The sequence below is a fragment of the Sebastes umbrosus genome, chromosome 5, assembly GCF_015220745.1.
Source record: "Sebastes umbrosus isolate fSebUmb1 chromosome 5, fSebUmb1.pri, whole genome shotgun sequence".
Classification (NCBI taxonomy): domain Eukaryota; kingdom Metazoa; phylum Chordata; class Actinopteri; order Perciformes; family Sebastidae; genus Sebastes; species Sebastes umbrosus.
The window spans coordinates 30,775,450-30,789,670 of record NC_051273.1 but is presented as its reverse complement, the minus strand read 5'-3'; the positions used below and the strand labels follow the sequence as shown (position 1 = coordinate 30,789,670).

At 42.0% G+C, this 14,221-nt stretch overlaps 1 protein-coding gene across 1 annotated transcript; it reads left to right on the top strand.

Annotated features, from left to right (window-relative positions):
• The first annotated feature begins 229 nt into the window (after nt 1–229).
• Nucleotides 230–12,147, top strand: ephx4 (epoxide hydrolase 4). The gene is made up of 7 exons (XM_037771184.1): nt 230–1,043; nt 3,273–3,358; nt 5,488–5,645; nt 6,957–7,085; nt 7,480–7,583; nt 8,731–8,879; nt 11,205–12,147. Exons 1-7 carry the CDS (start codon nt 801–803, stop codon nt 11,443–11,445), a joined length of 1,110 nt encoding a protein of 369 aa, XP_037627112.1. The 5' UTR covers nt 230–800; the 3' UTR covers nt 11,446–12,147.
• The last annotated feature ends 2,074 nt before the right edge of the window (nt 12,148–14,221 follow it).

Sequence of the window (14,221 nt, the reverse complement as noted above, 5' to 3'; positions counted from 1 at the left end):
ATATTTCGGTGCTGAATAGTACATAGGTCTTAATCTATTACATGACCAGTCAGTCACGTGAGGGAGATTAGGCTAATCTGAAATTGTTTAACTGGTTTATTGTGTGTGTGTAATCTTGTCTCTATCTGTGTTTCCTAACTAAACCATCAACCTGCTCTCCTCTGTGTCTGCTTCACGGTGCCTGATAAAAGCGCACCTGTGACCGCATCACGCCTGATTAAGATATGAATGCGCTGCCAGTCATAGGATAGTCCACCTGCTAATTAAGTCGCGTTGGCAGGTTTATTGTTCAAGAACTGAATGGTGAGACAATTGAAATTACCTAGAGGGACATTTCATTCATTATAATAATAATAATGAGCACGTGTATGCTGTCTTTTGTTGCCATAACAGCAGCGTGCATCCTCCGGTGCTCTGCAGCGATGCTCGGTCTCTCTCTCTGCCGATAACAGCGCCTCTTAGCTGGGCTCAGATCACTGTAAAATCACCGCACCGGTCCGGGTGGCTCATTGCTTCATGTCGGACTTGCCTTGTATAGTCAACAACACCCTCCTGCTGCTAAAACAACCACTGCTGTCACACGCAAGCGTGAAATCTGACGTGATGCTCTCGCTGCCACCGTCCCATTCAGCCTCCTGTCTGTCGGGATCCTCCCTTCAGACAGTCAGTCGTGCGGACGGACGCGCTGGTGTAACAACACATTGGCACATTGGGCATTGTCAGAGGAGCAGTGTGTTTAAACCAGACACAGATCAATAAGGAACTTGATCCGGATCGATTTCCTGCGGCAATGTGAAAAGATGGCGAGAGTGCTCCACAACTTGCTGCTGTTTCTCATCAGACTCGCGCTGCAGATCAGAGTTCTGGGTTATTGGTCGTTGATCTACGGTTATTGCTCGCTCTGCACCATCGTAGCTCTGCTGAAACTTTGGTGGAACATCATCTTGAGGCCGACGACCACCCTCCAGTGGGTGGTCCGTGAGACTCCTCCGGCTTGTCTGAATGACACGTCCTTGGGAACCCACTGTTATGTCCGGATCAAGGTAAGGAAGACAATGATGAGAGGTGTGTGTGTTGGTGCCTGTTAAACCCATTGTGTGTGTGTGTGTGTGTGTGTGTGTGCAGCCTACACTTCTCTCTCTCTTGCATGCTGTAGGATGTTTGAAATGCTGCAACACCTTGGCTGCCGTGTCGCGTCGTGCAGAGACAAACAGGCCCCTGATCTTTGAGCATGATCTGTTTATTTCTGAGACGTGTTTTTCGGTGGATTGGGTTTTGCAGCGCTGCGCTCAGGTGGTGCTGAAAGAACAGCTCCTCCTCCTCCTCCTCCTCCTCCTCCTCCTCCTCACGGCTCTACATGCTGCTGCCAGCCTCTCACTACCTGGGTGTTCAACATTATGTAATTAAATACCACAAGGCATGTCTGTCACAAAACATAAATCCTATAGTGTCAGTGATGGAGGAATCATTCATATCAGTCAGCTACTTAAGGAACTACTACAATATAAACATGTAAAAGTACAGGAGGATTGTCTGCATGATGTATTTAAAGTAGCAAAAATATATGTTCCCTGACAGTTTGTATAATTGGACTATTGATTATTGCATTAAATGCATTTTAATGTTGTAGCTGATCCAGGGTGAGCTCATTTTAATTACTGTATACTCAGTTTAATCTATGACAGTGCATCATATCTAATAAACTGATCATATGTAAAATCTTAGTTTGCAAAATAACTACTTTACTATAGCTGTTGGATAAATGTAATACAGTCATGAGTACAATGTATTCCTCTAAAATGCTGTTAAGTACAAGAACAAAGTAGCAGAAAAAAAAAAAAATATTCAAGTGATGTAGAAGTTCCTCAAAATCAACCAACCCCATCAATTCAGTTCAAGTTCTCATAAGAGCAATAAATCATGTCTATAGCCTTTGTTTGATTTGATGTTACATGATGCAGATGGAACTATAAGACAGAGATGACTTGTAGAAAGTTGTCTCAGAGACTTGAGTTTGTTTTTTTGAGGACAGAATAAGAATAAGCACAGTCAGACAGAGAAAAGAGAAGGAAAAAAAAAAAGGTTGCCATAGTAGCAATGTGTCCAAGATATGCTGCATCTCCAGAGCCCGTATAGCTGCCTCAAAGGACATGTCCAAGCAGGCTGAAAATCGTCCGTACAGTGGCACAGTCTGGCCATGGTAACTGAGGCAGTTTGAACATGCGCTCATAAATAAACGTGCATTACTAAATTGCAGCCAAGTCTATATTTACCCCAAGTCTTAAAACATTCACAGTGTGAGTCAGAAAAATAATCATATCATTGAGCCAAAAGAGGTAGGGGAGGTTGATATCCATTCAAACTCAAAATAACCTTAAAATAAGCACATTTTTCTGTTTGATTGGCTTTGTTTATCGATCTACGAAACACACCCATTCAAGGAATAACTAGTTTATTGATTTTTTTCCTGTAAAGATTATATTGGGCACAAATTATAATACAAAGCAGGGTATATTATATGTCTGCAAACATTTCTGGAAGGGGTCTTTAAGTTTACTGGAACTCTTAGATAATATTCTAGCAGCAACAAGAGAGTGACACGTCCAATATGTACGGTGTTGTAAGGTTGTGATACACTGTTAAGTACTGGTGGACTCAGAGGGGGGCAAGCTGCCTCCCTTGGTGCCCCTATGTAAAAAAAAAAAAAAAACGCAGCAAAAGTGCCCCCTTGGATGCTCCTGTGGTAGATAAAAAAAAACATGATAAAGTGCCCTCCAGGATGCACTTCCAATATGGTAAAGTGCCCTTTAAGGTGCCCTTCCAGTGGAGAAAACATGGTGAAGGGCTATATAGGGTGCCGTTCCAGTGGAAAAACATGTTAATGTGCCCTCTTGGGTACCCTTAAATCGAGAAAACATGATAAAGTGCCCACTAGAGTGCTCGAGAGAAAATGGGATGAAATGCCCTATAGGGTGGCCTTAAAATGAAGAAAACATGATGTAGTACCATATAGGTTTCTCTGCATAGAAAACTTTCTGCGTGCCCTATCCTCAGACAGCCTGAGTCCGCCACTGCTGTTATGTGTTCATTCAGAAGTAAATAAGCTACTCCTGTATTGTTTTCCTGATAATTACATTATTGTGCAGTTATTTCCATACGGCCATACTCTCAGTAATAGTCATTTAAAAATGCTGACTTGTTTCCTATTGTTTCCACTAAGTGGTCTTTAGTTGATGTGTTAATGCCTGAATGTGTGTTTTTCTTTCCACCAGGAGTCCGGCCTTAGGTTCCACTATGTCGCTGCTGGAGAGAGAGGAAAGCCACTCATGCTGTTTTTACACGGCTTCCCTGAGTTCTGGTAGGTCAAAGAAAAAGAAGAAATCAGGGGTGTGGTGTGGGGGGTGTGGGTGGGGGGGAAGTTGCGGCAACAGTAGCAGTTCCACTTCACTGAACAGCTGCAGCAACCCGACTGTAAGGTTATGTTTGTTCAGTTGCTCGGTGTTTGTTACAACGGTCACCTCTCTGAAATTTCCCCTGACTATAACAAATTCTCGAGCTCTAACATTTCAGCTGTACTGTTAAATCTCTCTCTCCACGGGGCTGCAGACACAAATCCACGCCAGCGATGAGTCCTCATTCACAGACATGATTTGCCATCGGCGGGAGGGGGGGGGGGGGACGGGTCCAAAGCATTCAAGATCTCTTCCTCCTGATATGAAATGAAAAATGGTGTTGAGCGTGGCTTCTGGATTGGGGCCAAAGAGGTTGTCAAGAGCTATAAGCCTGTCCATATCTCTAACATAGCATCTAAGCTGCTGACAGGTCAGGGATTAATTAACGGGAGGAAGAGGGCAGCGCTTTCTGCTTCACTTCCCGTATTCTTCACGAGAATGATGAACTGTGCTGAGAGTGACACGATTGGAGGGAGAACTCTTCACACTTTCAGAAAATGTGCTAATTCCCGCTCAGAAATGAGAAAGAGGAGAGTGTATGCGTGTGTCAGAGGGAGGGTGAAGAGGTCTGAGGGGCTTACTTTACTTTAAACCTCATCTTTATTCTAAGATCTGAGGGTTCAGAGTCGGGATCTTATACTGACTCATCAGAATCACAGTCAGGGCTCCGCATCTAGCTTCCCCTCGCCCGGTGGAGGAGGAGGAGGAGGAGAGGAGGAGGAGGGGGATTTCAGCCCTGATGAGGAGCCTTTACAGCAGACAAGATCTTCAATTAGGAAGTCATCCCAGTCCACATGATCAGTGGGCGGATTAGAATCTAAAACAGCTTCTATTATACTGAGATGACCTTCACGCAGCTGGAAAGAAAGCTGAGTGCTAGTTTTAAAAAAAAAGTTTGTGAAGTTAGTTTGTAACTATCTCAAATGAGTACAGCATACGAGTTTAAAGGGGCACTCCACTGATTTTGCACATCATAGTCAGATTGATCGTCCTGGGGAGTACTACTCAGCCTGTGAAAACAGATATATAATGTGTTGTGTGGCTCTAAAGAGAGATTTCTAAAGTCTGAAAATATACCTCTTCAGTATGATGTCATCAGGGTTATCTGGGTTTGGGCTTGGAGACTCCAAAATGTGCACCCGATTCCACTGTTATCAGGCCATTAAATAGGCGTTATCGGTCGCTATAAGCACCATAGATGTGGGTCATTAGGGGTCTACTATGCCTACTGTGTTGTAAAAGTGAAAGCGAAACTTAAAAGCATCACATTCTAACTTGTTGTAAAACGGAATGAAACATTACATTTTGAACACAAACGAAAAAGGCTTCTTTAAGTTTCGGCAACGAAGCTACAACTTCTTTAGGTTTAAGTAACAAAAAAACGTAGTTGTGTTTTGGTTTAAAATAACTGTTTCAAAGGTGAAAGTGAAACTTAAGGCTTTTGAACACAAAGACAACTACACATTGTTGCTTTCACACGGGATGCGAAAAGTCTCCTGGGTGAAAACCCTGTGTTTTGTGTCACATCCATCACCCCTTACCGCCACCCGATATGGAGTTTCATGCTGTCTATAACTACAGCACCTGACTTCCGCTTCTGCTCCTGTCAAAATTACTACAGACGCTAGCGGTCGCTGTTGTGTTCTTTTATACCTTCTTTCAGTGATCTACCATGAGAATAGATGATAAAAACCTATTAGTGGGTGTAATAGGCCCCTATTAACCCACATCTATGGGGCTTATAGCGACTGATAACGCCTATTTAATAGCCTGACATGAGTCTAATCGGCTGTAATGTTGAACAGAAAGCCTGTGTTAAAAACTGGGTGGTAGGAGTTGGAAAGACATGCAGATTTAACCGGCTGGGAGGAATAAATAAAAGACACTGTTGAATTGCATTATGGGGAATGTAGGAACCAGTGTTTTGGGGGCTTGACCCCCAATTCTTTTTTTAATCGGTCTCTTTAAAAGCATAAGGAGTGTCTGTCTCTTCAAGTATGAAAGTAATCTGTTTGCATCTGTCTGTGTGCCTCAGGTTCTCCTGGCGCTACCAGCTGCGTGAGTTTAAGAGTGAATTCCGCGTGGTGGCCATCGACATGCGAGGCTACGGGGAGTCCGACATGCCGCTCTCCAATGAAAGTTACCGCTTCGACTCCCTGGTTACCGACGTCAAGGACATCGTGGAGTACTTAGGTGAGGCGGGAACACGGGAGGAACTGTGTGTCTCTAATCTTAAAATAAATCCAAGGGAGTGGACACTGTTTTGACAGCATCTCAAGTCTAAAATAAACTTGTTTATCAGTCTTAAGCTGTGGACGGCTCTCAGGCGCATGTATGGCATGACAAACGTCCTGTGATTCATTCTTACTGAACATGGGACATTGTGCAGATACAGAGCCAGCTGACTGCATGATAACACTAGCAGGAAACTATAGCCTGAGGCTGTCTGCACACACCAGCATCCACTAATGATTATCTGGCCAGAGTGACATTTTCTGCTCTTTAACTGGCCAGCATATCTCAGTTTAAAAATAACATGTCTTAGCATTGAAATGTCAGTACAAAATCTCTGCGTAGGGGTTAAATCAGCAGCAACTGGGCTTGGTTTAGATTTCTTGAAGACGTATACACTTCTCATCCAAGAAGCTTCTTCAGTTCTGACTGAATGGACACTCTTTCTTTCATCACCTTTCATTTCATTACACACAGTCATTTGATCCATTGTTACTATAAAATGTATTGAGTAGTGCAGCTTTAAATAATGCCACAACAAGTCTATATGTTTCGTAATGTTAACCCAGTGAAAGTCCAGCCCAGAGGAACCATAATGTCCTGTTAATATTATCAAGCGGTTTTTGAACACATTCCTTATTAAATATTTACATTCTCTGAGGAAGTGCTTTAGAGAGAGGTCTTATAGTTAATGTTTTGTAGCTCCTTAAGTTGTTCTAGCTGTCTATGGTTAATTTCTTAACAGGCTTTTCAGAAGCTAAGCACTCAATAATGCATATAGCCGTGCAAATGATTCACTCAACGGTCATTTGAGTGGAAGCGGGAGGCTTGCATTGATCAACTACTGTACTCTGATCTGTGATTGGACTACGGAGCTCTTTTTACACCAGCTGTTATAGATCCACATTACAGCCAGCTTATGTTGCTATACGCCTATCGGAGGTTTGGCTTTCGACCATGCATGGCAAGTAGCATTGCCCTTTTCATTGCCCAGCAAGTATCAGTGCTCAAATGGTGCAAGCAAAGGTAAGAGGATTAGTTTGGAACGGTAATGTGATCAGAATCCCTCAGACGGATGCCCAGACCTTGATCTGCATTTGGCTGTATGTCACGAAATACATCCGTTCGATGGGTGTAAATGTCCTCTGAGGGAGGAAGACAGCAATAAAGAAGTGAGAACAGTATTGATTTTTTCAGGCACTGACATGCTTTAATAAACAGACCCTTCTGCTTCAATAACAAAAGCTCTGTTCATTTGCGTTTTCCTCCAAGGATACAACAGATGCTGCCTTGTCGGCCACGACTGGGGCGGGACCATAGCGTGGCTGTTCGCTATTAACTACCCAGAGATGGTGACCAAACTGATCGTCCTGAACAGCCCCCATCCTTCTGTGTTCACAGGTAGGATTTCACTATGTGCAAAACGAAACGGATCCCCAGATCTTTGTGTTGTGGAAGAAAACCAATTTCCTTCATACTAATTAGAGAGACTGTGGTTGGGCTCTTGGATCATTACCTTAATTATCACCATTAATTAGGAAGTATTATTACTTCAATTCCATGTTTGCGTCCATCTGGCAAATCCTCTTCTGCCTTAAGGGGGAAGACGATAAGAAGCTAATTAGAGGAGTCTAATGTGGAGCTGGAACAGCTGGTTTTACTGGTGCAAACAGAGAGGCAAAGTCATTGACAGTTATCACGTCCAGGATCCCGCAGCCAGCGTGTGCAAACTTGGCCTTTAATTACCATCCAACAACTGAACTCCTCTCTTCTCCTCTCCTCTCCTCTCCTCCAGATTACGCTCTGCGCCACCCGAGCCAGCTGCTGAAATCCAGTCATTTCTTCTTCTTCCAGCTGCCCCGCTTCCCGGAGCTCATGCTCTCCATCAATGATTTCAAGGTGGTCTGTTATGTGTGGGCTGAAGCCGTTTCAAGGTCAAGGTTGTGGCGTTTGTGTGTGTGTGTGTGTGTGTGTGTTGTGTGTGCATGCATGTGGTGTACAGTATGGTGCATGTTATTACAGTGTCAGGCTATTTTTAGGGTATGCATCAGTGTGACTAAACACGTCCTGCTGTGAAAGAGGTTAGTTGTAGTCAACAAAAGGATCAGCTGATATGTGAAATTATACATTATTACCAAATCATATGCTAAACTAGTTAAGGGCATTTTGTCATCAATTAGGTACTCCTGTTGATTTTTTTAAATCTGAACTTTATTGTTCATTGTAAAATGTGCCCTTAAAATCCAGTAATATCCTTTATGATATTGAGATTTAATTACCTCAGGTTTTGGTTTTGAAAATGCAAAGATTAGGTTTTAGTGTTTTTTAGCTCTTGGGTACAAATAAAATAATTTGTTTTTCGACATTTTGGGTAATGTGCTAATTTGCTTTCCTGCCGAGACTTAGATGAGAAAACTGATACCAATCAGTGGGTCACGGATGGCTGCTTAGTGTGGAGGGATGCCGTAAAATATTGATATTAGCATATAATGACAAGTATCTGAGTGACCATATATCTTGACACAATACCAACCTTGATGACGCAGTGTTAAATTATTTTAAAAACACAAGTGTTTTTTCACTTCCTGAAACATTTACCATTACCATGCAAGGTTTCTGCCAACTGCAACAATTTATAGTTTCATATGAGAGTAAATAAGCGTATTTCCCAAAATGTTGAACGTTTCCTTTAATATTCATAAATCTTAAAGATGTGTAGTAATAACGACTTGCAAGGCATTTTTAAATGTCATCTAAGTATTGCGGTAGTTTATATATTTGCTAATTAAATGTACGATTGGATAATGTTCCTTTATGCCTGGGTTGGAGTTTTCAGAAATAAAAGCACAGCATGTAATGTTGTCGAGCCAGCAGTAAGTCAGAGCGCCAGAACTGTGACCCAAGGTCATGAGGAGAACTGTTCTCACCACTGAAGTACCTTTTCTGACTCACAGTACATGGACGTCCTTCTGTAAATGTTCTCTAGTTCAAATTGTACCAGTCCCATAAATTCACCGTAGTGTTTGCTGCTGTCTCTGCTGTATAGGCTCTGAAGGCCTTGTTCACCAGCCGCAGCACTGGGATCGGGAGGAAAGGACGGTGGCTCACTGCAGAGGACCTGGAGGCCTATCTGTACGCACTGTCACAGCCGGGAGCTCTGACCGGAGCCCTCAACTACTACAGGAATGTCTTCAGGTGGGGAATAGTTCACTCACCAAAACATGGATCATGTCCAAGATTTTTCAGAAATAATATATTATAAGTATGTATTATACGTAGTTTTTGGAAGATGTATTCCTATCTTTATCTTAAGTAATGCTATGCTTTATTTTCAGTAATGCTATAAACAATCATGTCATACTAACTTGTCGGGAAGGAGGTTAAATAACGCTCCAAACTTCCGCTAAATTTTGACAAGGAAAAACTGTCAGAGACATTTTCAAAGGGGTCCCTTGACCTCTGACCTCAAGATATGTGATTGAAAATGGGCTCTATGGGTACCCACGAGTCTCCCCTTTACAGACATGCCCACTTTATGATAATCACATGCAGTTTAGGGGCAAGTCATAGTCAAGACAGCACACTGACACACTGACAGCTGTTGTTGCCTGTTGGGCTGCAGTTTGCCAGGTTATGATTTGAGCATATTTCTTATGTTAAATGCAGTACCTGTGAGGGTTTCTGGACAATATTTGTCATAGTTTTGTGTTGTTAATTGATTTCCAATAGTAAAGTATTAAATAGAGTTTTAAATACTTGACAAATCTCGCTTTAAGATACATTTTGAACAGATAGCAGTGGGATTAATTTGCTATGGACAATCATGCGATTAATCACGATTAAATCTTTTAATCGATTGACTGCCCCAATCAAAAGCAGAAGTACTTATAATGCAGAGAAATGATTATTGGATATTAGATTATAATCACTGATACATTAAGTAGAACTGTACTGTTGCAGTTTGAGCTAATTTTAACTATCCTATATACTGTTGTGTAGATTTAATCTGTAACTGTGCATCATATAAGACAAGCATTATACAGTAGCTACAGGAGCAGGTATGCTGTTGCCATAGGAGACCACTTCAGTGTTATTGCAGTACTTTGAGAAGCTTTTCAGTCAGTATCAGTGTTTGGTCATGGTTGGTTATTGTACACTTTAAGTCTATATGATGATTAGTTCTCAAAAACGTTATATATATATATATATTAAGTGTTGTGCATATAGAGACCCTATATAATGTTCTTGTTTAATGCAAACTTAGTAGCGCCATCTACTGTCCGAGCTCTGAAGGGGCAGAGAAGTAAACCTCTCCGACTGTCAAATAAAGTTACATTTACATGCGCCTTCATTCTTACATGTTAAGACTGACTAGCTGGCTAACAAACCAGATCAAAGAAAATATCAGCGCGTGTATTTTTGACATGTGAACTGCACATGCATGGCTGAGCGCGCCATCTGCTCCCTTCTCAAGCAATGAGTTATCTCAGAATAGCTTTTATATGCTTACGTAAAAGAGATACCACTGACCCATGGCCAATTAGTCTCTCCACACGCGCATACGGTACCTAAGCAGCACCAAGGATACAAATACATGAACACACGGCACCATCCATCCATCCATTCATCCATTCATCCATCCATCCATCCATCCATCCATCCATCCACCCATCCATCCATCCATCCATCCATCCATCCATCCATTTTATGTGTCCGCTTGGACAACAGGCTGGAGCATATAATTCCAGCACATTTTGGGTGAGACATAAAGCAACATGAATTCATAATGTAAAATACCCATTATAGTGGGAACTCTTTCAGAAACTTGTGAAGTAATTTAATAGAAACTATAGTGCAGTGCCCATTTGGAACATGTGCCCGTCCAGAAAGGGCCGAAGTTCTGCTTGCAGCGTTGTGGAGAACCGTGGTATGGCTGCTTTGGAAGTGTGAAGTTGATTGGATGAACGATTCTTGAAATATGCCTCATACATACATACACAGACAGAGAATTTGTCCGTTATAGTTAGATGCTGCTGCTACAGCACCACCTATTGGCCAAATGGCACCAAATTTGCACTAAATATCTACACATATCCACCAAATGTGATCGCAAAAGCACAACGCGCTCAGGAGATATGACATTTTTTGTAATATAAGCCCTTGTCCCCATCATTTAAGCTCACTTTGATGGTCAGCTATAGCAAAACTGTTCGGAACATCAACAATACAAAAAAAGTAACTTTTCCCGGCTTGGTCCAGAGATGTTCTGTAACAAATTTGGTGACGATTGCTCAAAAGTTGTAGGAGGAGTAGCGCGAAATCAGATTTGGACAAAATTCAAAATGGTAGGAAATGAATCTAGATGCAAATGGGAGTGGCTTATATGGATAGATTTGTCTGGGCCCACAGAACCCAGAATATAGCCTCCTTCCCAACAAGCTAGCGGGTCCCAGAGGGTTAAAATCTCTCACACAATAACATTTTGTATGCATGACTCAGGTTTTCCCTTTGTCTCCTTAGCGACCTCCCTCTGAGCCACAATCACGTCAAGTCTCCGGTGCTGCTGCTGTGGGGCGAGCGGGATGCCTTCTTGGAGCAGGAAATGGCCGAGGCATGCCGCCTCTACATCCGGAATCATTTCCGTCTCAACATCATATCTGGTGCCAGCCACTGGCTGCAGCAGGACCAGCCTGATATCGTGAACACCCTCATATGGACCTTCCTGAAGGAGGGAGAGGGACGCAAGAGCTACAGGAACTAAATCCACAGCGAGGCCTCCTCCAGCCTCTCCCCCCCCCTTCTCCCCTTTCTCGCTTGCCACACCTGGAAGCCTGGAATATGCCTGTGACACCAAGCAACATAGTGATAATGCAATCATTCTTTAAATCTTTCACATTTCAAATATTTTTTAAAGATGTAGAGGGAAAGAATTAAAGCACACTTCACCGGAGAGGACACTGAGCAGCAGTACGTGGTGTGACACACATTCAAGATGTTTTTTGCACATGACATCCGCCTTAAAGTTTGTCAGTTACAGCATTACAAATGTGCAGCAGAATCTCCCTGTGACTTGTATTGTGTGGTGCCTTTTAACTTCGGAGTGTAGAGATGTCCTGAGAGACTGGGATGTGGCGTTGTCTGCTATACTTTATGTACGTTTCACCGGGTCGCTCCACTCTTCTTCTTCTTTGGGCACAGTCCTTTGGGAGCTATAACTCTCCCACTCCCTTTATCAGGTAGTGTTGTCTGAAGGACTTTTCTTTTTTTTTGTATTTTTTTCCTCAGAGATGATCAAGTGTAGAGAATGTTGTTATCTTGATCTTCCTGTTTAGAAATGTCAGTGTTGGTTGACTATTGTACTCTTTTGTATCTATTCCTACACACTGCATTTTGAAAATTCACTGAGCCAGGTCTACACCGTTTGATTTTATAAATAAACTAAGTGTCAATCTGTTGGACTACATTGCTCTTTATCATTTCCGCACCTGTTTTAAGATAATAATAACCGTGGTGGTGTATTTGAGGCTGTGCCTAATGCCCTCATGTACTCGCTGCTGTCTCTGAACAGTCACTCCAAGCTTTTACACAGAAGAGATGAAAAACATCAGAAATAGTAACAGATGCACTGTTAAATATAGCACAGAGCGGAGTGACACAGCAGTTGATGTTGGTTATTTTGGATCTCAAATGTTTCGATGTTTTTTTCACATTCATATTCCTTTCTGACGTGGTTATATGCCAACAGAAATGTTGATGTGGAATTACACTGAGGTGTGTATTCATCAGTCTTACATAAACAGGTTTTAGTGCTGTGCCAGCACACACACACACACATTCACTGCTGAGCTATTCAGAGATGAGATCATTCAGGCAATGCATGACTTTGTCTGTTTCAAACCAGCAAAAACAATATAAACCATTGTATAATATTGTCCTTATTAGTGGCTTATTGTTTATAATTTATAAAGCTTGAACAAATTATTTATCAACCATTAACAAACCCATTAGTTTCAACTTAATCCTAAGTAAGTGTGCCTTTAGAAAGTTGAACAAATATTGCACCAAATGTCTCTGCAGTAGATCTCACTGTCCAACCAGATTTGACATCTTTTGTGTTTCTTTAATGCTGATTCAAACATTTACAGTTACATTTGCACTGACATCATAGGTGAGGAATAATGCTAGAGGAGAGGCCAATGACATCAACGCCAGTCAGGGGCAAGCTCTTTTGCTGCCTTCATGGGCAGTCGGATATATTAATACTAGCACATATTTTTCAGGTTAGCACTTTTATAACCCTTTTTTGAAGAAAAGAAATGAATATCACACAGATTGGATTGTAAAGATGATTTTCCCTTAATTAGCAATACTAATATTAGCATTAGTTTTCTAATAGATTGCATGTTTTGTTCCATTCAAAGAGGAATGAATGAGACTGAAACGTAAGCTTATGTGACACAGTATATATCAAAATACTTTTTAGTTGTCTATTTTCAGTTTAGATTTTTCACATCCAAACATCCATTATCTGCAACCGCTTATCCTATTCAGGGTCGCGGGGAGGCTGGAGCCGATCCCAGCTGACATTGGGCGAAGGCGGGGTACACCCTGGACAGGTCTCCAGACTATCACAGGGCTGAAACAGGGACAAACAGTCACATTCACACCTACAGGCAATTTAGAGTCAATAATTAACCTACATGTCTTTGGACTGTGGAAGGAAGCCAGAGAACACCTACGCTAACATGAGAACATGCAAACTCCACACAGAAGGGCCCCAAGCCAGGTTTGAACCTGCAACCCTCTGTGTGTGATTTAAAAAAAAAATACACCAAGTTGAATCCAAATCTAACCTCAAAAATAGGCCTACTGGTAGATTCAGATCTGAGTGGCATTGCTCCCCTGATAGAAGAATGTAGACTGAGTTGTAATGTAAGTAAGTAAGTAAGTAAGTATGTGTTTTAAAAGGTGCTATATAAATAAAGCTTTACTTATATAGCACCTTTTAAAACACACCATTACAAAGTGCTTCACACACAAGAAGAAACATTAAACAATGAAAAAAACAAGGAAAAATGACAATATGACACACGGAAACAATGAGAAACAGATCAAACAAAAACAGACAAACACACATGTGGATGAGGCCTATAGAAAGGCTTGCCTATAGAGATGGGTTTTTAGAAGCTGCTTAAAACAGTTCAGAGATTCAGCAGCTCTAATAGACTGGGGGAGGTGATTCCAGAGAGTTGAGGCTAAGAAAAGGCCCGATCACCTTTTGTTTTGCAGTTTGAGCGGGGGATGGATAAAAGGCCGAGATCAGAGGATCGAAGTGTTCGACAGGTCGAATAAGGAACAAGGAGATCAGCAATGTAACTGGGGGCGAGGTCATGCAGTGCCTTAAATGTAATTAGCAAGATCTTAAAGTTGATTCTGAATGTTACAGGGGGCCAATGGAGGGATGCCAGAACAGGGGTGATGTGAGACCGACGGCTAGTTCTGGTTAATAACCTGGCCGCTGAATTTTGAACCACCTG